General features: G+C 43.9%; 1 protein-coding gene across 1 annotated transcript in view; it reads left to right on the top strand.

Annotated features, from left to right (window-relative positions):
* The window catches only part of VSNL1 (visinin like 1), a 102,341-nt gene that overhangs the window by 39,877 nt on the left and 38,304 nt on the right, over positions 1-24,160 (top strand). Inside the window, exon 2 of the mRNA XM_041757419.1 lies at positions 2,278-2,444. Coding sequence (XP_041613353.1) covers positions 2,283-2,444 — 162 coding nt within the window. The 5' untranslated portion in view covers positions 2,278-2,282. The remainder of the gene's footprint in view (positions 1-2,277; positions 2,445-24,160) is intronic.

Here is a 24,160-nt window from a genome sequence, read left to right as displayed (position 1 = left end):
ACTGATCCCTCTCTCATCCCTTCTTTGAGTGCCAAGAGGCGCTGATTCAGCCTCACAAACCTTCCTGCTTTTGCTCTTCCTGTTTCTTCTGAGATGCCTTCCATCCACCTGTCTGTCTGTGATTGTACATTAGAGTCTTGCTAATCCAGGTTCAAATTCTGGCTCTGCCACACTTCACTTGTATGGTCTTGTACAAGAGAGCTGCCCAAATCCTTACTGCTGAGTTGTCATAGAGTTCAAGATTACGTATGGAGAGTGCTCGACACAGTGCCTATCCCACAGCCAACACTCAGCTTTGAGCAGCTGTTACTCTTAGGTGAGATTCTGGTTCAGTAATGCAAATTTGTAATTCTCTACTGAGAACAGCAAAGTGAAATCCTGAAAGTTTGGTACTACATCTTTTGGTTAGCAGGATAACCACGGATTACAGTTTTCTCACCCAGATTAATGAAACTTGACACCTGAATCCCCAACTTGATTTCCATATCCAGCTGTGGGATCCCACAGTAACCTATAATTAAGAGACTGTTGCTAATGTGAGACGTGGAGCTTGAAATCAAGAGCGAAAATAAGCAGAGACACTCCATGATAAAGGATATAGTTGCTGATCCTGGGGTCCTTTGCTCAAACAGAAGAGTTCGGAAGACAAATGGCCGTTTTAATGATATCTTCTCATTGTGTTAGGTTGGGATGGTGCTGAGGAGAAAGCTTTCCCTGAAAGTAGCAAGAGTGGTTTGGTTTCATCACAGTGAAAGAATTGTTCAGTGTTAGGGCAGGTCACTGACAATGGGTGTGGAATCTCTTGTAAAAGAAGGCAAAAAATTAAAAACAACAAAGTATGTGATGAGATTACCCCTTCTGGGTGATTGCAAGCATGGACCTGCCTAGAGAGGAGGAGAGAATGTGTCTCCAGCACATTAAAGTCCTACATTCACTTGCGTAAATTTTCAAAGCCTAATTGAGTTCCTGTATCAGGATTTTGCAGATCTTGTGACACTTTCCTTATTCTGGTGCCCCTTCAGATTTTCGATTTTAATTTGACTCTAGTTAATTTGTTCAGCTTTCACTCTTTTCGTTATAAAACAACAACATTGAGGGATGCCTGGGTGGCTCAGTGGTTGAGCAACTACCTTGGGCCCAGGGCGTGATCCTGGGGTCCCGGGATCAAGTCCCACATTGGGCTCCCTGCATGGAGCCTGCTTCTCTCTCTGCCTGTTGTCTCTGCCTCTCTGTGCGTGTGTGTCTCTCATGAATAAATAAATAAAATATTTTTAAAATTTTTTAAATAAAACAACAAGATTGAAGGGAAATTTTTTTTTAAAAAAATTCACTTTAATTTTCCTGCACTAGTGCAAAAACTAGTTTAACTATGGAGTATTGTTTATTTTTATTTATCTGCTTATACCTTAATTAGCCATCACAGTAAATCTGAAGAGTTTTGTCATTATATTTATTTCATTAAGGAAGAAATTTGAGATAAGGCCATTAATTAATATTGCCCTAAGTAACACAGCTAGTAAACAGTCCATAACCTAGCACATAACAGATATAGGTAACATTATTTTATGTATTGTTACTTTTACTTACTAGCAGTAATACTAGGAGAATGGAATTAGGTCAACTGAAATTCACCACCCAGTCTCTCTAAAAAGCCATCAAGTTTGTCAACACTGATGGCGAAGTTATAGATAACCTCTGAAGAGGAGAGGAGAAAGAGAATTAATTTGGCTAATAAAAATAAGCTGTTTCTATTTTTTAAAAAAAGCTGCAATGTTGGAACCAGCTGAGATTTGCTACCATTGCTGATCAGATTTCCCAAGTCTGCTTATAATCATTTGCCTGTAAAACCTTCTCATTGGGTGTGTCAATAATCCCACTTGATATTCTTACAAACTAAATGTGGAATTAGCTATCTAGGCAGCAAGCGCTGCTGCATTTTAATTCCTAGAAGGAAAGAGAAACAGTGCCCATATACTTTACACAAATAGCACCAACAGGGATGGCTGCCTTTCCATGTGGGAGTCGATGCAATGTGAGTGGGAACGCATGATGGAGGAGGAAGAGCCCTACCACCTTTCGAGCCCCACAAGGGTCTTTCTTCACTCATCTCCTTTCTGGAATGCCAAATAGAAGGAGGCAGACTTGGAGGGTTGGGGGGTTGATCTGACACAGTGGAGGGAGTTGCCATCACAGGCCTATTTAGGACTCTACTCTGACTTGGCTCCTAATCAGGCTTGAAATGATCACAGCTAATTGCATTAATTTGTTTTTCTCCAGGCAGGATGGGGAAACAGAATAGCAAACTGGCCCCCGAAGTGATGGAGGATCTGGTGAAGAGCACGGAGTTTAACGAGCACGAGCTCAAGCAGTGGTACAAAGGTTTCCTCAAGGACTGTCCAAGTGGGAGGCTGAACCTCGAGGAGTTTCAGCAGCTCTACGTGAAGGTAAGTCATCTTCAGTCTCTTGTCCTTCTCCAGGCCACAAAACACCTCATCTTCCTGAAACATAGCTTCCTAGGTAGGGGGTTGCAACTACAAGTAGCCCATTTGTTTCAAATGCTGATGATTTGCCAAACAAAAGGGAAAGTGGAGGTTCTTAAAAATGCAGAGGGATGAGTTTTGTTCCGGGCCAAAGTCAAGCAGTTTCTGAATAAGAGTAATAGTTCGGTCAAAACATTGTCAAAACATTGACTAGAGGGGCGTCTGGGTGGCTCAGTGGGTGAGCGTTGGCCTTTGGCTCACATCGTGATCCTGGGATCAAATCCTGCATGGGGCTCCCCACAGGGAGTCTGCTTCTCCTTCTGCCTATGTATCTGCCTTTCTCTGTGTGTCTGTCATGAATAAATAAATAAAATATTTTTAAAAATCACTGACTAGAGTTCAAAGGATGACAGTGTAGGGTGAAACTACAATGGAAATCTCAGATAATAGTGTTTGATGATGATTATCGACAAACTGTTAATTACACTACAGTTTGGCATGTAAAAGGTAACTGCACCTCGCTCCATTAAAGAGAAAGTACATGGGACGCTTTTTCACCACCAAATGCCCTCCTATTTGCAGAAAAGCAAACAACCTAGATTCCTCCAATAGCACCATTGGGGTGGGGGGGAGGTCCAGTATTCATTTGGGCATAAGGTCTACAATGTGGCCTCTTAACTCAGCATTTTGCACTGTTTACACCCTGGAATTTAGGTAAAACTATCCGTGGAAGGTATCATTTCAACTGCAATGGTATAATCTTGGTTCTTCTGAGCTTATCAGTTGTACTGGTTCTAGATTTGGCAAGATCTAAGACATTCCATTTCGTGCATCCGTATAGCATGTTAGGCTTTTGGAAGAAATGTGTGGTTTTTCTTTGAACTTTTTCTGATGGAAATACCAAATGGAAAATACTACTTTTATCCTTTAAATGTATCAACCATCGATTTGAGTGATGTGAACCATCCAGGTACACCTATGTGTGGGAAATGATTGTATAAAGTATGAACACTGCTTTGACCTCCTGAAGTTGAGAGTTTCACTGAGCCAGTGCTCCAGCAGTCCTATCCTTACATGTGTACAAGCAGGGGCATGTGTAAGAATGCTCCTGGCTACACTGTTTGCAACAGCAAAGCTGGGAAGCAGCCCAAATGCCCATCAAAGGGTGAGTGGAAAATAAACTATGATATGTTCACATAGCAGGCAAAGCAGTTGAACTGTAGCATCACTGAAACATTAAGTGCAAAAAGTCATTCTTAAAATATTCTGAATTAAACACAGATAAGATTTTTTTTTAAATGTTATAGGACTACAAATAAATGCAATAAAATTGTGTAAAAAAAGAAAGCAAGAGTGATGAACACAGGATCCAGACTGATGACTACATGCAGGGGGGAAGAGGCAAGGTATGAGATAGGGGGTAGGACCACATGATTAGATACATATCATATCTAAGTCAGATGGCTGTGGTTTTGAGTGATGTTTACAGATGGTTGCTACAGCAATATTAGAAACCCAGTAACCATGTAAGGATCACTGATGAGCATCAGTGACCTAGGGTTATCATGAAACCAAAGCTGAGCAGCCAAGGGCCACGGTATACACAAAACTACCTCCCTAAATGTGTGTAGAAAGGTACACCTAGAGTGGCATGTGTGTATAGTATAAGATCACTGTGCCATTTCTAAGATCTAAGACATTAGTTTTTATCACATAGAGCTTTTTCATGTAGAAGTGCTGAGAAATGCATTTATTGTTCACTTGATATAAATTACTTTTGCAGAGAAGTGGGATGATATGCATTTTCCTATATTATTAAACCACTCTTCGTGGTTTTCCAAGTCACATCTTCTCACATTTTATCACCTAGGAGTTAGCCTGAGCCTCACAACTGTCTTCACTCTCAGCCCCAAGGAAAGTACAGACAAATGAGATTTGTCACAGCTACTTTCATATCACTGGAGGTCATGCAAGCTGTCACTCTGTGTTTAAGAAAGCTCTGTGTGCCACATCCCTCACTATTTGTTTAAAATGAGAGAGGTTTGCCTTTGAAGAATTAGTTGAAATGCAGGAAATGAGGTATTTCATTTGCATACTGGAAATACTCAGTGCTGGAAAAGCACCAGCCTCAAGATGGGGGTGGGGGTGTGTGTGGGAACATGAAACCCAGCTCAGCATTTTGTGGTACAACTGATGTACCTATAAAACATCATCTCCCTCCTTCACCTCTCCCACCCCACCCGAGAGTGGATTTTTTTATTCCAAGAAGAGAGCATCTGACTTTCTGGATGGAGTTTGGATTCTTGGCAGCCTCTTAACATCCGTGTTCAAACTCAGCCTGTGCTCTTGTGTCAGATCATCAGAAAGCAGTTAAAGTCTCCTTCTCCTTCCAGAGTTGTCCAAGGACATTATACAGGGGAGAACCACAGAGGAAATATGCCATGTACACAGGGAGGGGGGAAAAAAAAGACAGCTTTGAAATGCTAGAAGGAAGAAACCCAGAGAAAAATGTGGATTATGTAATAAGGCTCAAGAGGAGGGCTGACAAGAAAAGACTTCCTTTAATGCTGCTGAAAAGTGCAAATGTTCAGCAAGGCACAGTCCTTATCCTGGTGAATAGATCGTGGTTCCTTCTATCTCAGCGTGGACATTGAGACATCCTGGAATCCACCTGAGCGAGCAAAACTGCCTGTGGCCTCTGCCCTCCTGTGTATGTGGTCAGCCTGGTGTGTCTACTGTAACCAGCCTGACCCACTTTGGGCTCCAGGAGAGGTACTTTGCTGCCATAGAACCAACCCTTTTGAGGTGTAGGGAGGAGCAGGATAATGAGAGAGGCCCCTCTGCTAGGCCAGGAGCCATAAACTCTCAACTTTAGAAGCCTTTGTATCCGAGATATAAAAGAACCCCTTCATAAGGCCTATGTTTAAAAATGAGGTTCAGGGGCACCTGGGTGGCTCAGTGGTTGAGTGTCTGCCTTCTGCTCAGGTCATGATCCTGGGGTCCTGAGATCGAGTCCCATGTCGGGCTCCTTGCAGGGAGCCTGCTTCTCCCTCTGCCTGTGTCTCTGCCTCTCTATGTGTCTTTCATGAATAAATAAATGAAATCTTTAATAAAAAAAAAAAAAACTGAGGTTCAGAAAAATGAGGCCTAGTGCCACAGAAAGAGTGAAGGTAGGACACATATTAAAGATGCCGTGGCCACTCTCACCACAGCACACAGCCTGGCCTGACGACTGGTTCCATGGTAGCCCACCATCAGCCCCCTCCAGCCCCTCCAACTTACAGCTGCAGGAGCAAGCTTCACAGAACACAGGCCTGGGCACAGCCCTTCTTAGTGTGTTCACTCTTATGTTGTGTAAACCATAGTGACCTCATTTTCATCAACGTAAGACCCAGTGATTAGCACAGAGCATGCCGCAGAGCAAGCATCAGTAAGTGTTCGTTGAGTGGATTATATTAAATGCTGGCTGTGTATCTCCTCATGGAGCCTTCTGGTAGGGAATCCTATAGAAATGACTAAAGGATGGGACCTGCCTGCCCTCCAGGGTCTCCTAGGCTAATGGAGAAGGCACAGTTAACCCCAGTGCTAGACAGGATGACATAAATCCTTGTTGGTGGGGGAAGACGAGAAATAGGAGGTTAACTTCTAAATGGGCTATTAAATAAGAAGTTAATGAATGCAGTGATGAAAGGCAAACTTTTCTCTTTGCCTTTTAGAAGATAAAACGTCTCTGAGTAGATAGTGTTTACCTTTTCCAAGCTCAGTACCATGTTTATGTTACAAAAATATATGGGAATTCCATTCAATAAGAAATGTTCTAGGCCTAAAGCTTTGGAAATACAAGTCTAAAAAATAAAGAAATATAAGTCTACTCACCAAAACTCTATTTTTAAAAAAGATTTTATTTATTTGAAAGAGAGAGCATGTGCATGCACAAGCAGGGGGAGGGGCAGAGGTAAAGTGAGAAGCAGGCTTCCTGCTGAGCAGGGAACCCTCCCCCCCCCCTACTACCCCAACAGAAGGCTCCATCCTACAACCCCAGGATCATGACCTGAGCTGAAGGCAGATGCTTGACCAACTGAGCCATCCAGGTGCTCCTCACCAAAACTCCTTATTGACACAACTACTGAGAGACATGTATTAAAACAAACAAAAATAAATGATATCATAGAATCTGAGGCACCTAAGCATTTCATGATATATTTTTATATATCATATTTTATATAATATATTTATAAGAGTAAGAAAGATTTTCTAGTTAACAAAGTATCACAACCATATTCTATAATTCTCTATGGAGCTTCAGAATTTCACTAAAAATTAAAAGAGTTTCAGAATTTTACTAAAATTAAAATAAATTTTACTACGAATTAAAAATTCTGAAGCTTAAAAACATATCACTACTTGTTTCCTGAAAGTTACATGCAAACATATAATAAATGTAGGATTTCAGGCATATAATCTTTGTTTTGTAGAATATGAAATAAAACATTTGCATCTCGTTTTTGCCATTTTACCACGTAAAAGTCACTTTGATCAAGTGACTTTGCAAATGAAAAAAATCGATCTACATCAATGGGCAATTCAAACTTGAATGTGTTATCAAAATCAGTTGGACTGACTATATTATTAGCAGATTGCTGGGCCCATTCCTCAGGTTGCTGTTTTACTGGGCCTAGGACAGAGCCCCAGCAAATGGATCTCTAGTAAGACCTCACAGATAGTTCTAATGGAGAAAATCCATGCATGACATTTTGAGAAGTACTAGTCTGGAGTTTAACCTGGGAGTATCCTTCGATAGGTTTCTAGAATTCTGTACACACTGAGATAGTGAATAAAAGTTTGTATCTGTGCTCTCTAGGGAGAGCTTTCATCGGATTTATAAAGTGTTCTGTAGGGTGAAGAAAGGTTAAGAATCACTAAAGATGCTCCTAACCATTGGCAGGCTTAACATTCTAATTCCTACAACAGGAGACTTAGTGGGTCTTAACTGACACTAAGACAAATGAAGAAACATCCCCTTTAAAGCTATACTTTCAAATAAACTTCCCTGGCAGGAAATAAGAAGGACAGATTCTTATCTGCATCTTGTCAAATTTGTTTCCAGTTTGCAGGCGATCTTTTCCTGATTTGGGGCCAGTTAATTAAGTTGAATTTTGTCCAGAGCACCATGAAAATGAAAATGGGAAGGCCCCAATGAGATAAAATGCAATCCCTGGGAGGGCACCTGGGTGGTTCAGTGGTTATACATCTGCCTTTAGCTCAGGTAGTGATCCTGGGGTCCTGGGACCGAGTCCCACATCAGGTTCCCCGCAGGGAGCCTGCTTCTCCCTCTACCTGTGTCTCTGACTCTCTCTGTGTGTCTCTCATGGATAAATAAATAAAATCTTTAAAAGAAAATGCAATCCTTGCTCTACCTTCCCTGTCCTGAGCACACCGATGTTCCAAGTGCTGTGTATGTCCTGAATCTTCCTTCCTTGGGCCACTGTTGCCTGGTCTGCCATCAAAGAGCCGATAGTCAAGTGTAGGCTTATCATGTACCTACGTGTATGACTGTGATGGACCATGAAAGACAAGGAAGGGCCTCTGGGCCCAGGGTGGGCCGGCAGGGAAGGTGATATGGAAGCTGATCATCAAAGGAAGGGTGTTATGGACATGAGGAGCTGCGGGTCTCTCTGAACACTCAAGAATCTCACTGACTAGAATCCCAAAACCTGGACTAAAAGATGACTGTTGCGTTTGAGAGCATTTTCCTATGGCATCGGCAGGAGGCCCTCAGACTCAGTGTCTCAGGCTGAAATAAAAACAGAACAAAATGAAACAAACAAACACGAACCTCCTGGCAATCCTGCTGAGAAAATGTGAAAAACACCTGTTGAAGAAAAAGCTTGTCCGCAGCAGAGGCTCCTACCATAGGCCTCCTCTCTTGTTTCTCCCTCCTTCCATCCCTCCCTTTTCTCTCTCGTCCATGTCCCCTTCCTTTGTTGACACTCTAACATGCTTCACTATGATGGTTAGTTCACTTGATTCTCACCTTGGCCTACCATGGAAGGAGACTTTGGAGTAGAGTTCCCTCACTTCAGGGCTTAGTGGTCGGAAGGTCAGGGGACTTGCCCAAAGCTGCAGAGAGACCAGCACAGAGGAGCACCGCACCACCCTGCAAACAGCATTCTCCTCACCTTGCTATGCAGCGTGTGTCCTCTTGACTACATTCAGGAGCAAGCATCTGGAAGCTTCTCTGGTCTTCTTTGTTGCCAAGCAGAATGCCTCCAATGCTCCCTTGTCACTCCATCCTAACTATCCTTCCAGGACTGGCTCAAGACCTTCTTCCTTGATTTCTCCATTTACAAAGCAGGAAGAGTCTTTTCCTCCTGTTTATTCTAGTGACTTTGGGCCCCCCATCTCCTTGTACAAGGATAGTATGTCTTTACAACACAGTTATGCAAGCTTTTCCCACCTTCTCTCTGGTTAGAGCTCTTCTCCATTCCCCAGAGCCTACACTGCTATTGGTGTTTTACCTGAACACATAAATGCCATCTGGTTTAACCTGAAGGCTAGACATGTACCTGCCTCTACCATACACTAGCCATGTGACCTTGGGAAAGCCCTATGCTTAAAAGTTTCTTAAATAAATCAACAAACCACTCTGGCTCTCAGTTGCCTAATTTACCAAATGGGGAGACTGTTTTGAGCCCTGCTTACTTAATGTGAGAGTCAACCAAAGTGCTCTGTAAACAGCAAATCATCTTGCCCAGGGAAGGCTCTTCAGTGGCTCGATCTTAGGCACCTGGGCAGGAGAGTGCTTCTGGATTCCAGACTACCCAGTATCTTGGATTGTGGCATCAAGAGCTGGCTCCCCTATGAGATATTTTATCAAAGGAGAACGTGACAGAGATGGCTATTATGGCTTCTCCACATCTGATTCAAATCAATTTTGAAAATAAAACTCTTGGCTCAAAACAGATTTTTGGATGGTCGGTTTTTCAGGGACTCAGACTCAGCCTGTTCCTAAGAGGTAATTAGGAGTAGGCCTTATTAAAAATTTGTTGGGCAGAACTATATACAGAAACATTCTAATTCCTTCGGGAAACAGACATTACATAAGACACAAAATGTCATCCAGATTGGGTTAGTGAGGATGTTGCAATTTTTAGTGAGAACCTGGGAATTCATTTCCATTTGGAATGTTTGCCAACATGATCGAGGCTGCACTTCAACTTGGATTAATGTGGAAAACAAGAGCTAGGAGAAAGAGATGACAATAAAGTTATAGTTCTGAGAAAACCAAGTCCCATGTGAGGCTCCAAAGGCATTTTATTATGGTGAGATTGTCTTAGGGAATAGCTAGCTACCAGAGCGTCTTGCATTAGAGAGAGCATTTATCCCAGAGGGTTGGAAGTGATAACCTTCTCCTGTCTCACAGGGTGTGAAATTATTTTGGATGGCTTCCACACCTTGGGATTTTGCTTTCCGGTGATAGGGCAGGTGTCAGTTAGAGAGGTATCAATGGTCCCTGCAGCCATGCTATCCAAAGGAATGCTCTTAGAGGAAACCTCAACTTCTCTGCCCTCAGGATAAGGTTGGAAAAAGCCCTTTAGAAGTTTCTCAGTCCACCTGCCCCCTCATTTCCCCCCATTTTACACAGGAGGATACCGAAGCTCTTGGGAGTCAGGAGGCAGCCCAAGATTGAGCTGTTTCTTCATTGCTCCAGTTAACACCCAAAAGGATGTGTCTGAATTCCAGCCTGATGGAGGTTTCAAGAAGAACCTATTCTCCCTTTAGCTATTCTCTAGAGCTAATTGGACAATCCATTTCTCATTGGAAATAGAGCCAAAGAGGCAGAAGTAGCCCATTTCTGTTATAGAATTGGACTTGAAGGTACGAAATCATGTCTGGACCTCTCATTATAAAAGCTGCTTTACATTACTGGATTTTTCTAATCTTTGAGAGGGTGACAGGGGTTTGCATCTGGTACCATTGACTGACTCCCCTTGGTGGGAATCCTCCCTCCCTTCCTGTGGCCCATTGAGCACCTCTGAGAATGCCCTCTGTCCTCGATTATTCATGCTCATGGCTCCACTTGGAATGGGTCTTGGACCACTGATGTTTCCCTCTGAGGGTAGTTATGGAGCTTGGGGTTCCATCCTTGTGACTACCTGAGGTAGCTACAAATCGTCTCCTATCCTGAGGTCTAAGTCACTTCTTCCCTCTCAGATGAAATGTAGTCCTGAATAGGGGAGTGGTAGGGGAGGTCAGCAAAATAGGGCTAAATCCATCTACAAAACGTTCAAGGGCCTCATTAGCTCTAGTGGAAGAGAATCCCTCTGTAGATAGTGATCCAGAGAAGCTCTTAGCTGTCAGTCACCTTCAACAAACACTGTCAAGTGGTTTCTATAACAAATCTGTAGTCAAGAGCCATGGCAGGTGCAGAATTCAAGTCAGATTGTCTCCCTTGTTTAAAGGGCTTGCGGCCTACCAGAACAGTTGATGCGGATAGCTAAAAGATAACAGAGAAAGGGACATTTGTCCCAAAACTGGTGCAGAAATTCCAGGCTAGCAAATTTCTGTATAAATATCTTCACTGAAGATTTCAGATATCTTGAAATATAGGTAGGATCTGGAGCTTTAAAGATTTTCTTAAGAGGAGGGGCAACCTAAGTAAGGGCACAGAGGTGAGGAGACAAGCAGATGGTATGCGGAATAGCCAACAGCTCTGTTGGCTGAAATGTCGAGTGACCACGCAAGTATCAGGGAAAAGTGGGAAAAGACATGTGAGTGGGGCCCCATCACAGAGGTCATCAAGTGCCAGAAAAGCCCGAAAGTCTTGAATGTTGCGGACAAGGTGAACAGATGGTTTCCTACCAAGATGTGTTAGATGACCATGGACATCCTGGTGTTGTATGCTTCTCAAGACCACAGAATGAGAGTACCAGGCATGAGCAGCTAACTTTCATTTCCCTTGGAAGTGTTCTCCGTGACTCAGTGGGTGAAGCTCTAGGAGCTCGCAGTGTGCCCTCAAGCAAATGGCTTAGGAAAGGTTGGCTGAGTCATCCACTGAATATTGATTGTCTGAACTTTGTGTGTGCTGCACAAGACTAAAGACAGAGAGAACCCATAGGTGGGACATCCATGCAAGTCCCCCACCATCTGGGGAGATAAAGCCTTGCAAGCAGACAAATGCAGAGAGCTAAGGGAGGATGTGGGTTGTCAGAGCTTTGGGAGCTGAGGGGAAGGGAAGCAGGGGTCAGGGAGAGTCTGACAAGGCTTCCTGGGCAGTTTGATGCACTAGCTGTGGCCTGAGGTCCCAGGAAAACCTTACACAGACAAAGTGAAAACCAGTTCCTCTACAAAGGGAGCAGGAGGTAGGCAAGGCCATGATCTTGGAATGACTGGGATCCAGGGACCTCTTCCCCTCAGTGGCCGAGGCTGACCCCAGCCCACAGGGCAAGTCCAGTTCTCACCCTGGTCCAGTTCCCAGCAGAGCTGCTGGCTCAGAGCCCTGTACTTCCTTGGGGACCAAGACTCCCCTGGGCCTTTGTTTCTGTCAGAGAGAGGAGTTGGTGGCAATTTGCTGTGAAGAAGGTGAATCTGTTAAATCTCTTGGGGCGAAAACAGTGACATAAGGTGTTCCGTGAAGATCCCAGGCCTGGCTGTGACACACAGCATCTGTGCAGTCAGGCCCCTACACCCATCTCCTCTATAGATGAAATTCCTTCTCTCTCAACTAAAAAGGGAACTCAACATGTTTGGTTTGAAATTAAACACAAATGGGTTGTTTTATCAGTGTTATTTACATTGTTTTCAGGAAAAAATGCAAGATAGTTATTGTCCTATATTTTTGTGTATATAGTTTACACTAAACGGCCAAAAGATGAAAGGTAAGATCATGTGTGTTATCATTTTGGGTGTGGGCCCCTCTATCAGAGATTCAGAGGACAGCTTAGAATATGTGCTAGGTATTACTGAAAAGGCAGCTTCTTTTGTGGGAAGAGCAGGCCTGGAGCCAGACATAGCAGTTAGAAAGGGTTGGATGGGGGGGCCAGTGTTCAGAGCTGCAAATTCTTGCACAAGGCCCTCCACTTCCCTCCATTTCCCTTGTCTTTAGCTTCTGGAGCTGTCAAAATGACTCTTTGTATGTACCTTGCAAGGGCTTGACATTAAAGGTGCTCAGTGAATGCTCAATGTCACTTTCATTAGTACTGGGGCCTTGGGAGCCAGTGACAGGAACACGGGGGTGAGGACTCTGGCCTCACCATGTGCTTATGCAGCAGAAATCTTTCATGGTCTGTTCAGCTCTTTGTGGCCTCAAGTGGCCATCTGCTCCAGGGGACTGTCCCTCCGTTTGGAGAGGGGCTGCCTTGGTTTTCAGTCATGAGAACCTGTCTTCACCACATTTCCCCTGCAACCCCTGCAGGCTGGCCCAGCCGCCACTGCTCCTGTGTGGGAAGAGGGGAAGGGAGGAGGAGAAGCTTGTCCCAGGTCCAGGTGCCAGAGGGAATGTTCCCAGCCGTTGGGGAGGTGAGCCAGCAGAGAGGAGAGAGTCTTCCCCTCGCTTCCCCTTGCACTTCTCTGCAGCAGACATTAACAGCTCAGAGGTGTTACATGAACTCCAGAGAAAGGCTATGGGAGAGCATGACTTCGTCTGAACAAGGCAGGGTCCCTGGGGCATGTGCATAGCCCCCACCCAGCCCCCACCTGATCCAGAGGGTCAGGATCCCATTTGAGGCAAAGCAGCCCAACACTAGATTTCGAGCCAGGTGGCGGGGACTGTTTCTGCCATCCAGTACAATCCAGTTTACTGTCTGCTCTAGGGAGCTGTCACACACACACATGTTTTGGTTTGAAAATAAAGACAAATGGTTTGTTTTATCAGTATGATTCACAATGTTTTCACAGTCACCTGGCAGGGCAGGGGAGGCACTTGTTGGCTTTACAACATAAAACACCATAGAAACTAGGCACACCTTAGGTCCTTTCTGGAATAAATCAAAAGACGGCAAGATGCACAGATGAATAATAAATAGATTATAATAGCCAACATTAATTGAATACTTACTGAGTGTTAGGCACTGTTCCAAGCATAGCACTCCGCATATATTATTCATTTGTTCCTCAAATGGTATATGAGGATGGTATTATTACTCCCTCTATTTTACAAATGAGGTAACTGAGGCACAAAATGGTTAATAACTTTCCCAAAGTCATGCAATATTCAAATGCCAGCAGTTGGACTCCACTGCCAGTGCTCTTTCATAGGTAGGTAGATCCTTGATGGAAATCTCAGGGAGTCTGATCCCCACGCATAAGGATGGTTTATGTGGTTTATCTAACCATAGCCTTTAATGAAAAACATTCAAATAAATGTCCAGTGTGGTTCCAGATGACTTACAGGTGGAACGTGGTAGGGGGAAGGAGCTGATTCTGCATCCTGGTTCTGTCCCTGTGCTGCTGGGCTGTGGGCAATCCTTTATTCTCCAAGTCCATGTTTCTCCAGAAGGCCTGCTTTTCCTGCCTCCCAGGGTACTCATGGGGGCCAAGGAGGCAGAGTCTGACAGTGTGAGAGCTCCTTGTTGGCTGTGCTGAAGTTGGGTCAATGGAAAACCCAGTAGGTTGACTATCTCTATGAGGGTTGGAGAAGCCCACCCACATGAGGAATTACAGCTTCTCAATCATATTTAATGACCACAAATTATGAGATCGTGCCCATAATGGTTGGCACTGACTCAAAGAGACACGAAGGGGTGGCTTGATTAAATGAGGTATCAGACACTGTTGGTTATCTACCCAATGGCCTCCCCCCTCTCTTCACGTCGTCCTCTCTGCTTGTGGCCAATCTCCCATTGTAGAAGTTAACATCCAGGTACACATTTTCCTGGTCTACTTTGCATCTAGGATGTGGGCATGTTACCTGATCCTAGTCAAAAGGGATCTGAGGAAAGATCTGCAGGGCACTGGGGATGGTTGTGGACAAGGTTTTCTTCTCACTCATAGAAAGACTAGCATGCTGCTATTTGTGGTGTCTGCATATGACACCTGGCACAGCTACAGCTAACTTTCAATGATGAAAAAAGATATTGCTTCCAAGATGAACATGGTAGGTTAGAGAGACAGAAAGAATCAGGGCCCTTGGTGATATCCCAGATCTGCTGGATCAGTCCTGAAACAGTATCTGAAACGTATGGGATTCTTAATCTTTTATGGATTAGGCCACCTTTACTCGGTCTTCTGTTCCTTATAGGAGAAAGTATCCTACGTGTTACAAAGTTGAATGAAAATGAGAGTCAAAAACCCCAGTCCCCATCAGGATGCTGCTGCTAGTACGTTGTGTGATTCTGGGCCAGTTAATAATGTCTCTGAGTCATAGAGTCTCAATTTATAGAGAAGGCTGGTAATCCCTGTCCTAGCTCCCTTAGAACATTTGTGGGACCACATGAAACATTTTTTAGAGCCCCACTAGCTGCTTTGTTCTAGAGCTCTAGAATTTAATAAAATATGGTAGAAAAGCAGATATGGGAGTGAACCCCTTGTTCAGCAGACAGTCGAAGTTCAGTATGGCTGAGCAGAGGATATTTATTTTTTATTTTTTATTTTTTATTTTTTGAGCAGAGGATATTAAAGGGATGAGAGGTAGAAGGTAAGAGGTAGGAACAGCCTCAGTTTCTTCCTCTGTAAAATGAAGTAGAAAACCACATGACCTCTTAAGTTCACTTCTAATGCCAGGATTCTAGAAATCAAAAGATCAAAATCATTAATAGATCTCTGCTAAACATGAATGTCCCTGTACAGTAGGTCACTTGGCATCATAGCAATTTTGCTGTGCAACTGCTCACAGGGACAGAGACTATATCTTATCCATCTCTGTATCCCCAGCACTCAACAACAAAAATAAGTTGGTTGATAGAACAAACTAAGTAAATAAAGGACTTTCCTTTATAGATTAACTGAAAGTCAATTTGAAGACTAAATGAAAATAGTGAAATATTTTTAGTGTGTTACCAGAATAATAAACCACAGATATTCATGATGAACCGTTTTGATATAGAATGTTTAAATAAGCAGGATGCAACATTACAGGATCACATAGTATCCATTCTCAGAATTAAGTGGTTAGCTAATTTTCTTATGAAGATGGAAGGCACTTGCCAGCAAAACAGAGTAGCCAATGAATTTCCTTAAATATTATTTTCCCAAAGAGGAAATGAAAGACTAACATGTAAAACTAGAGATGTCTAATATGAGAAAGCTAGCCTGATGACTTGGAAATTAGGCTGCTTACGTTTGAGTTTGTAGTGAGATTGTCAAAGAAAAGTGTGAACACTGGAAGGATTTTAGAAGAAATGCAAGGGAGATCATCAAAGACATAGATGGTCTCTGAAAATAGATAGCTATGGCTGCTTTCTAAGTAAATCCCACTGCATAGTCAAGGTAGGACTTATTTTTATCCATATTCTCTTTTAAAAAAATGTGACATGTCTACCAGGAGCCCGATAAATGATGACATCTTGTTAGAGCTAATATGTTGTGTCTTTATGGCTTGGCCTCAGTCACATCTCTTTCAGACTCAGAAGCTGGTGCCTGGAGACATCTTTCAAGATGACACAGCTGGGTTGCCGGGGTAACTCACTGGATGAGGATCTAGCCAGCTTTGGGAGAGATTATATAAGACAAAACCAAGGGATGTCCTAGAGTAAAGGGATGACAGGAATTGGGGCCATTCTGCTTTCAGGATGAGGACGAGGTGGGGACTTTAGAAGTTGCATTAGCCACCTGAATCAGCCACCTGAATCGAGAAATCTTAGTGTCCAGATTGATGAAAAATGCCTTGGGTAACTGAGGATTCCAACTGATAGAGAATTAACATAATACATATCAAGCAAAGATGACTGTTTTCGTGAGAATCAGTCTCACCATTTCCTTTTAAGATTACAAAGTTATTGAGGATGCCCTATTATTTTGTGTTAGAGACATATGTTAATATGTATTTTTTGTTCACATGGATGAAGGGCTTCCTTGAAGCACCAAAACTCAATTGAATTAATAACTGTCAATGAGGGAATATTAAGATCCTGCTGAGTGTGTATGTGTGAGAGAGATTTTATGCATATACACAAAAACGCACATAGATATTCAATTCATTTACATGGGTGCCTGAGTTAAGGTAGAAGTTCAACTGAGTGTGACATATTCATGTGGTTTTGACATGACTGAAGATTGTTTTTCTCTCATAGAAAGTCCAAGCTAGCCTGGCAGCTCTGCTCTGCAAGCCGTCCAGAACTCAGTCCCCTTTTCTCCTGGTGCCCCTTCCTAGGCTGTTGCTCTGATTCACGTGACCCCAATTGGCTCACCACAGTGTCACCTTCCAGCTAGTGGGAGGGACAAGACTGGAGGGTTGGTGAATATGCCCCGCCTTTTAAGAGCAAGACCAAGAAATTGCACACATCATCTCAGCCGTCTCAACTAAAGACCTTAGTTTTATGGCAACACCCAGCTGCAAGAGACACTGGGAAAGTAGCCCCAACTTTGAACAGCCGTATGCCTAGTCAAGAAGTCAATTACTCTGGAAGGAGAGAAGACTTGATGGGGGACAGCTAGCAGTCCCTGCACCCAAGGTACATTCTTGGAGGACTTTTGTCAATAGCCTCTCTTCTAAAGGTCAGCTGCAAGATGTGCAGCTGGCTTGTCATTTGAGCTTCTCAGTGGATGAGATTTGAGGCCACAATAAGCAGAAATGGACTCACTCCATGTGTGCTGCTTCTTTACCCAGAATAGATAGTTCCAAGATATTCTGTTCTGCTGCCTGGGCTGGGCCTGACAACCTCCCCAGGGCTTTAATCTGTTTGATGCACTGGGGCCACATGGAGACTTCATCCAAATAGAGAGTTAAATTGTGGCCATAAAGGTCCCAACAATTCGTTCCAGCTGGGGTTTGTTTTTTAAAACATGAGAAACTGCTGTCTATAATTTGCTAATATAAGAATGCCCTGTACGTCTCCCTCTTCCTGTGCCTGCTCTTTAAATCTTTGTCTCCACTGAGGTGCCTCTGCAGGGTGTGAACTGGACTGGTGGACCATCATGAGTGGTTGTATATCTCTCTTGGTGTCCATTTGGGAGGAGAGGCATTTATTTGCCCACACGACTTGAATCACATCAAAAGCAGGTCTACGGTGGCATTAGGCAAAAGTAATGTCGCATGAGGGACAAACACCTAAAAATGGGTGAGAAATGCTGAAACATAGTACTTGTAGTCCTACTTGTAACATGATTTAGCAGTGCAGAATGACTGCTTGGTCTTTGTATTTTATCCACCCATCCATCCATCTCTCCGTCTATCCATCCATCCGTACATCTATCCTTCCACCCAGCTGTCCATCTATCCATCCATCTATATCCAACCATCCATTCATCTATCCATCCATCCATCCTTCCATTCAATTATCCATCTATCCATCCATTATCCAACCATCCATCCATTTATTCATTAAACTTATTGAGCATCTCCTCTACAACACTCTCAAACTAATCACTGGGTCACTGAAATGAACCAACAGCCATGGCTACTGTACTCAAGCTGCTCAGTCAGACCTGTGTGTCAGAGAAACTAGCAATGGTGATACAGTGAGGTAAATGTGCTAGGTGCCATGAAAAAAATGGGTAGTGCTGGGAAGAGGCTCTAGGGCAGCTTCCCAGAAGAAATCATACATGAACTCATTTAACATAGTGAGCCAGGTGGCAATGAAAAGATGAAGTTCCCCACAGCAACAAGCATTTGCAATCTTTATTTTTTTCTTTTTTGCTAGGATTTCTTTTCCTAGTCCTAGTCTACAAAATCATCTTGCAAGTCAAGATCCTAGCTATTTCTCAGTCACACTAAAAATACATCCATAATCTACTGGAAATAAGCACATTGGCAAAACATTCCCCTTCCTGCCCATTAGCCCTTTATCAGAACAGGCCTGTCGAGGACCGAGAACATGACATTGGATTGCAATGTGTCAGTGATATGGGCCTGGAAGCATCTGATGACAGGGCCTTGGCTCTTCATCCCTACGGCGTGTTTCCAAGGAATCTTCCTCTGAACTCTTGCCAGGCGAGGGCCACAACTCAAGGCCCTGAACTCTACTTGCTTTGATCTGGTAGTGCCAATGTTGGCTGCTTTTCTCGGGAAATATGAAAATCTTTGTTCCATAAAACAAGCAGTTGTAACATTTTTCTGATCCTGATGGCAATTTTTTTTCAAAAAGACAAAGGAAAGGGAGCTAATAGAGCCTGAGTTCTTGCTGTGTGTCCAGTAAATGCTATGAGAGAAATAGAAGAGATCGGATCCTCTGGAAGTGATATTGAGTGGTAACAATAACAGGATCAATAATAATAGCAAACACTTCTGGAACATTCACTAAGTACCAGGCACTATCCCATTGTATGTTCTGTACATCGATTCTTTTAATTCTCACAACAGCCTTTTGCACGAGGTACCATTACTGTCTCCATTTTACAGATGAGACAACTGAGCACAAAGAATAGTAATGTGTCGGGCAGCCCGAGGGGCTCAGCAGTTTAGCAACACCTTCAGCCCAGGGCCTGATCCTGGAGACCCAGGATCGAGTCCTACATCAGGCTTTCTGAATGGAGCCTGTTTCTCCCTCTGCTTCTCTCTCTCTCTCTCTCTCCCTCTCTCTCTCTCTCTCTCTCTCTCTCTCTCTCTGTGTGTCTCATGAATAAATAAATAAAATCTTTTAAAAACAGAAAAAAGAATAGTAATGTGTCTAAAGTCACACAACCAATGAATGCCTGAGCTATGTATCAGCTTGAACTTGGGATCTCCCAACTCTGACTTACCGTGTGACCTTGCACAAATTACAAAAGCTTCAGTTTCTTCATCTACCTGATTGAGATCTCAGTGTCTCACACACAGCTCTTTTGTAAGGATTCCAATTGTGTTGAGAGACCACGCATGTGCAGAGATAAGATGAAGGGTGATCATGGCATCTGAAAAATATGCTGTGGTAATGCTCACGTGTGGCTGCTTTGGGGCAGACATCATCTAGGAAGTGGGGCTTGAGCTGGGCCAAAAGGTAGACTTCTTCCTGGCTAGGATGAGGTTTGGGGGATTATTCTGAAGAGGACAGTGATGTCTCCAAGTGAGAAATGAGCCAGCTCTGTTTTCTCTGTGCCATAGTTCACTACCTTGTGCTTCCTCCTCCGCCCTTGGCCTTGCCTCACCCAAATGTTTCTAATTAATTTATTTATACTAACATACCAATGACTGATTAGACTTAATACGTACACAGTGCTAAGAGATTCACAGTTTATCAGAAAGCCAAAGCAATAACGGTGAGATTTCAAGGCCTGGGGTAGGAACATTTCTAGGTGCTAAAATTCACATCACATCCTATGGGTAGGCAATGCAGGGCAAGACTTTCAGTCTTTAAGGGTAAGAATTGGACAAGCCATGTTCTTCACTCCAGGTGGATGTGTGTGAATGTGTGTCAACGGCAGGGGAGGAATGGGTGTATTTGAAAGTTTTTGCCTTCCTTGACTTTGCCTCCTTCAGCAAAAGAATCTCTTTGCAGGGATCCCTGGGTGGCACAGCGGTTTGGCGCCTGCCTTTGGCCCAGGGCGCGATCCTGGAGACCCCGGATCGAATCCCACATCGGGCTCCCGGTGCATGGAGCCTGCCTTCTCCCTCTGCCTGTGTCTCTGCCTCTCTCTATCTCTCTGTGACTATCATAAATAAAAAAAAAAAAAAAAAGAATCTCTTTGCAATGTAGTCCTTTGCTGGGCTGAAGCTCTCAACCTTTAGGAGGGAAGCAGAAGGTGGCTCCAGAGGGTTCTTAATACCCATGTGACCATGTGATCCCTGTGGCTTGTGAGGAGGCTACTGACCAGCAAGGAACTCCTGTTACAAAGTGATTCTCCAGTGTAAAAGCCCCCTTTCCTGTACATGAGCATTTCATCAGTCCTTCATCAGAGACCACTGGGGTAAGGGTGAGAGTGAATGGGAAAAATCCAAGTAGGCCTTCAGCCTTACCAAACCTTACTGAATAGATCACCCCAGATATGACAGAGATGAATCTACAGCCACTGCAAGGCCATCTCCAGGAGAGGCCAGGGAAGCTGGAATAATCTAAGAGAGTAGTTTCTAACCTTAGGGGTATGCAATTCTTGATTTCCACATGCCTGATGGGGCCCACACCTCCATTTTCTGGCTCAATATAAAGGAGGTGAGATCAACATCTATACTTTGAAGAAGCTCCAGGATGACTCTGAAATGCATCCCAAGGTCCCGTTGGGCTTTAGTGTAATGCTAAATGGGGACAGATGATTCTGGATGATAGCAGTTATTTCCTTTCCCAGAGGGTGGATTGCTCATTCTAGAGTTATTCATTCACTCAGCAAAGAGTTCCCAAAGCCCTCCTTGAAGCCAGGCCCAGGCTCAGTCTTCAGTGTTGGGGGACACAGATGAATGAAACACATAACCTTGCTCGAGTGACCACAGTCCAACGATGCCATTTCTTCCCTGCCCTCTCCCACACCTTGCCTACCCACTTCCTTTCCTTTCTTCCCCAGGCCACCCGCAAGTCCACCACCCTCACTGTTCCATCTTTTCCTCCCTTCTTTTGCCTTTTGGAGCTCATACTGTGTAGTACAGCATCCTTCTCCCATGATCCACATGGTCCCCCAGTGATCAGGAAGGCCAACTTAAGTGGAACAGGAAAGAACATGGCTGTGTGAGGGTACCAGCTGCAGGAGAGGCCTTTTGAATCTTCAACAGGGGGTTATCAGTGAGGGCACAGAAAACATTAATTGATTTAGAAAACAGGGATCATAGGAAAATTAAAGGAGTGGGTAAACAGAGTAAACTTCTTGGAAAACATTTGATGGATTATACAACATGTCTGCATTCCTGACATCATGTTGGCCAAATCCAGTTGATGACTACAGATGGGATGGTAAACAGAAGCAGCCTGGGCAGCCAAGTGGACTGTGGGCTGGACTTTAGCAGACAAGGGATCTAGTTCCAGCCCTACCACTGACCCCCTGAAACCTCAGAGCAGACACTTCTGTTCTCTCATCAGAACTAAACTACCTCTAAGGACTCTTCCTCCTGGAGTAACCACCCCGATGTGTCCCTCATATAAAGATTCTTCACTCATGGTAATCCCCTGCTTTCTTTCCCACCCAGAAGGGGGACCCTATGCAGGAGGGTGCTTGCTCTTCCCCAAGTAGAACACAGCTATTTGTCCAGAGTTCATTTACTCATCTTCTCATTTTCCATCCTGTTCCCCAGAAGCAAAAGCTACATGCCTCCTTGACCAGCTATCTGTTCATTCATTCATTCATTCATTCATTCCATAAAAACATTAGTAGCTCCTGGTATTTAAATGACTTTTAGAGTGATCAAGACTAGAAGTCAGATAAGATCCTCCCCCCAAAGAGCTCCCAGATAAATGGATAATGCCATAAGGTAAAAGGTTCCCTTCAAAAGGGAAGTGACAAAAGGTTAGGGAAATTGGGTGGGAGGTGAGAAACATGCATGCAGAGGGGCTGTCGGAAGAGACTTCTGGAAGAGATTGAATTAGAACTGGTCTCTGAACTGGGGTGAATAGGGCAGTGGTGGGGAGAGTCTTTCCTACAGGCCAGAGTCCCCTGGGGTATAGCTGAGGGCAGGAGAAGACTCTGTGCTCTCACCACCTCTGCCTTCGTGGCAGCATAGGAGGGGGCATAGAAGCAGCAGTTTCCTGTTGTCAGACTTCCAGTTGGGGGAAACATTGGCTTAACAATGTTCAGCAAATTGCATATTCACGATGAATCCTGTTGGCAGATCTTCCCAGGCCTGAGCACCAGAGATGCCTCTGACAGCATAATTACCCCTCACTATGAATTTTGCCAGTTGTCATTTTCCCAAGAGTTCCACTTAACAGTAGGCAAGGAAGCCAGCCTGATGGGCTCCACAGGGCACTTCCTTTGGTTTTCCTGTCCTATCCCCCTTTGCCTCCACATCCATGCTAGTGTGTTGCTGTCTCATTCACTCAGCTTTGGCCAGCACCAAAAGGGGCATCCATCCTTCAAGATCAGGCCCATAGCATTTTACCTTCTTAGCAGGACCCACCAGGAAGATGCTTTCTGGGCGCCCAATCACAGGGGCAGTTATACCAGGCCACCCATGGAAAAATGCAAACCTGCTTGTTGGTGAAACAGGAACAAGAGTCTTTGGGTCAGAAAGAACTGGGTTCTGATTCTGAATGAGCCTCTATAAAATGAGAATAATCTCCCAGAGGAACTGGGTAGGATGAAAATGCCTGGCATGGTGCCTACATTTAGGAAGTTATCAACAGATCTCAGTTCCCCCTTTTCCTTTTCATATGGGAGTTTTTAGCTATTTTGTGCCCTGCTTATAGATTAATGATTACATATCAACTTCACCTTCCTTAAGTACAGCTCCCACTAGATCCTATCTCCTCAAAATCCTCCAGGATCCATGCTACCTCATTAAATTAAAAAGGCCATTGCAAAACACTTTATAGACAGGTATATAGCGTGATCCTATTTTTGCCAAGTATACACACATGTCTCCCCACACCCCTCCTTTTTCACAGTGTTTAACTTCTAGAAGTTTTGGTGAGAAGGCACCCTTCACTCCTTACTTTATATACTTCTTTATTGCTTGAAGTTCTCATTACACGCACATATGACTTTCATTTTAAACTGATATTAGGGCACTTAGGTGCTTCAGTCAGTTAAGCATCTGCCTATGGCTCAGGTCATGACCTTAGGGGGACCAAGCACTGCATCAATCTCCCTGCTCAGCGGAGAGCTTGCTTCTCCCTCTCCTTCTGCCTGCCACTGCCCCTATTTGTGGTCTCTCTCTGTCAAATAAATAAATAAATAAAATCTTAAAAACAAAAAAGAAAGAAAAGAAAAAGAAACAACAACAAAAGCTCTCCTACAGGTCCCTTTGCCTACTGGAAAAAAGGATGAATTTCATTTCCTTGCACTGGACCTGTTTCAGTTACTTGGCTACAAATAACCAGAAATCCAATCAATAGTGGCTTGAAGAACAAGAGTTTCTTTTTTTCATGTGATTAAAAAAAAAAAGGCGTAGTTGGCTGAACGTCCAACTCTTGATCTCAGCTCAGGTCTTGATCTCAGGGTCATGAGTTGGGCTCCATGCTGGGTGTAGAAACTGCTTAAAAACAAAACAACAACAACAAAAACACTTAAGTAAAAAAGTTTGGAGATGGACATTTGTTTGGTAGTAGACCATGACTTCTGAACATCTCTGGGACCCTCTTGGCCTTACTTTCATGGATTCAGGCTAGCTGCAGCCATCCCAGGCACCATGCCACTGTTGGAGTCTGCCAAAGAAAGGGAGAGGGTGCCAGCTGCATCAGTCCCTTTATATCAAGAAATAAAAACATCTCCATCTTCAAGAAGTGCTTCCACCCCAGCCACCATCAGCAGACTGAACTCTTCTGTCTCTTTTTTTTTTTTTTAAGATTTTTTTTTTCATGAGAGACACACAGAAAGAGAGAGAGGCAGAGACACAGGCAGAGGGAGAAGCAGGCTTCCATGTAGGATCCAGGGGCTCCAGGATCATCCCTGGGCTGAAGGCAGATGTCAAACCGCTGAGCCACCCAGGGGTCCCCTGTTCTGTCTCTTTGGCCTAAACTATATCACTT

This window comes from Vulpes lagopus, chromosome 5 (genome assembly GCF_018345385.1).
Source record: "Vulpes lagopus strain Blue_001 chromosome 5, ASM1834538v1, whole genome shotgun sequence".
In the NCBI taxonomy this organism is placed as follows: domain Eukaryota; kingdom Metazoa; phylum Chordata; class Mammalia; order Carnivora; family Canidae; genus Vulpes; species Vulpes lagopus.
This window is presented reverse-complemented; position numbering and strand designations above follow the sequence as displayed.